This window comes from Chaetura pelagica, unplaced genomic scaffold (assembly GCF_000747805.2).
Source record: "Chaetura pelagica isolate M959 unplaced genomic scaffold, ChaPel_1.0 scaffold865, whole genome shotgun sequence".
Classification (NCBI taxonomy): Eukaryota; Metazoa; Chordata; class Aves; order Apodiformes; family Apodidae; genus Chaetura; species Chaetura pelagica.
Genome location: NW_009953298.1, coordinates 135932 through 137129, shown reverse-complemented (window position 1 = coordinate 137129; position 1198 = coordinate 135932). Strand labels below are relative to the sequence as shown.

At 57.8% G+C, this 1198-nt stretch overlaps 1 protein-coding gene across 1 annotated transcript in view; it reads right to left on the bottom strand.

The window, feature by feature from the left end:
* HYDIN (HYDIN, axonemal central pair apparatus protein) overlaps positions 1–1198 on the bottom strand; it is a 137792-nt gene that overhangs the window by 70686 nt on the left and 65908 nt on the right. Inside the window, exon 16 of the mRNA XM_009997997.1 lies at positions 969–977. Within this exon, the coding sequence (XP_009996299.1) occupies positions 969–977 (9 nt within the window). The remainder of the gene's footprint in view (positions 1–968; positions 978–1198) is intronic.

The window sequence follows — 1198 nt, the reverse complement described above, 5'->3', positions numbered from 1 at the left end:
GAGGTGGAGGGGGCGGAGGAGTAGGAGGAGGAGGAGGAGGAGATGGAGGAGATGGAGAAGGAAGAGGAGATGGAGAAGGAAGAGGAGATGGAGGAGATGGAGGAGATGGAGGAGATGGAGGAGGAGGAGGAGAAGGAGAAGAAAGAGGAGATGGAGGAGGAGGAGGTGATGCCACACCTGAGGCAGGAGCCTGTAGCAGCCTGGGAGGTCACTGTTGTTCACCAGGGTCAGCATCTGCTGATAAGGGTGTTTCAGAAAGCACCTTCCAAAGGTCATGGTGGGGTTGAGGACTCTCAGCTCTGGAACTACACATCTGAGCAGGGAGAGAGAGGAGCAAAAAGGGGATTAGAGACACCAAGAGAAGGCAGGATTTGTTTGCTCCTCAAGCAGTGGGAAATGGAGCAGAACACATTTGCCCAGCAGACACTGAACACCCCCCCAGCCATAAATCACCTTGAGCTTCTTTTTTGCCACCACAATCCCTTCTGAAGGAGGAGACTCAGCACCTCTGAGCCTGCCAAGTGCCCAGGCAGAGCTCCTGCTGCCCCTTCCAGAGCTGTGTCATGGGCACCTCTGCCTCAGGTGGCTCCCAAGGGCTTGAGCTGGAGCCTTCACCCAAGGAGCAGGGAACACAAGATTTCAGGGTCTCAGGAAAAAACCAACCCCTTCCTCTCCCCCAGCCCTGCCTGACAACCCAGCCCTGCTCCCTGTGATGGAGGGCACAGGCCCCCACCTGCCCTTCCCAGGGGGTGACCCCCATTCTGGAGCTACCTTAGACCTTCACCCCAGGAGTCCATGCCCTGTTTGTTCCCACCTGCACATGTCTGACCAACTCCCTGGCCTGGGAGAGGGAAACCACATCCCTCTTGGCATGAACCTGCCACCCACTGCAGCACCACAGGGTTGCAGCAGGGCCAGCTTTGGGCTGGAGAACATGAACCCTCCAAAAAAAACACCCCAGAGGGAAGCAGAGACACCTGAGCTCACCTCCCACATATCAAGGACTGGGTTGCCCTTTGTAAGGTCTTGCTTTTCTTTTCTCCCCCTCCCCAGCCCCACCACATGCCTTCACTCACTGCAGCAGCCACCAGCAGGTTCCTCACTGCCTCCCAGGTGAGTGTTGCACTCTGGTGGCCACCCAAGACCAGTCCCACCACTGGCAGGGAGGAGGGGTGGGCCCTTTGAGACGGGTCCCCCC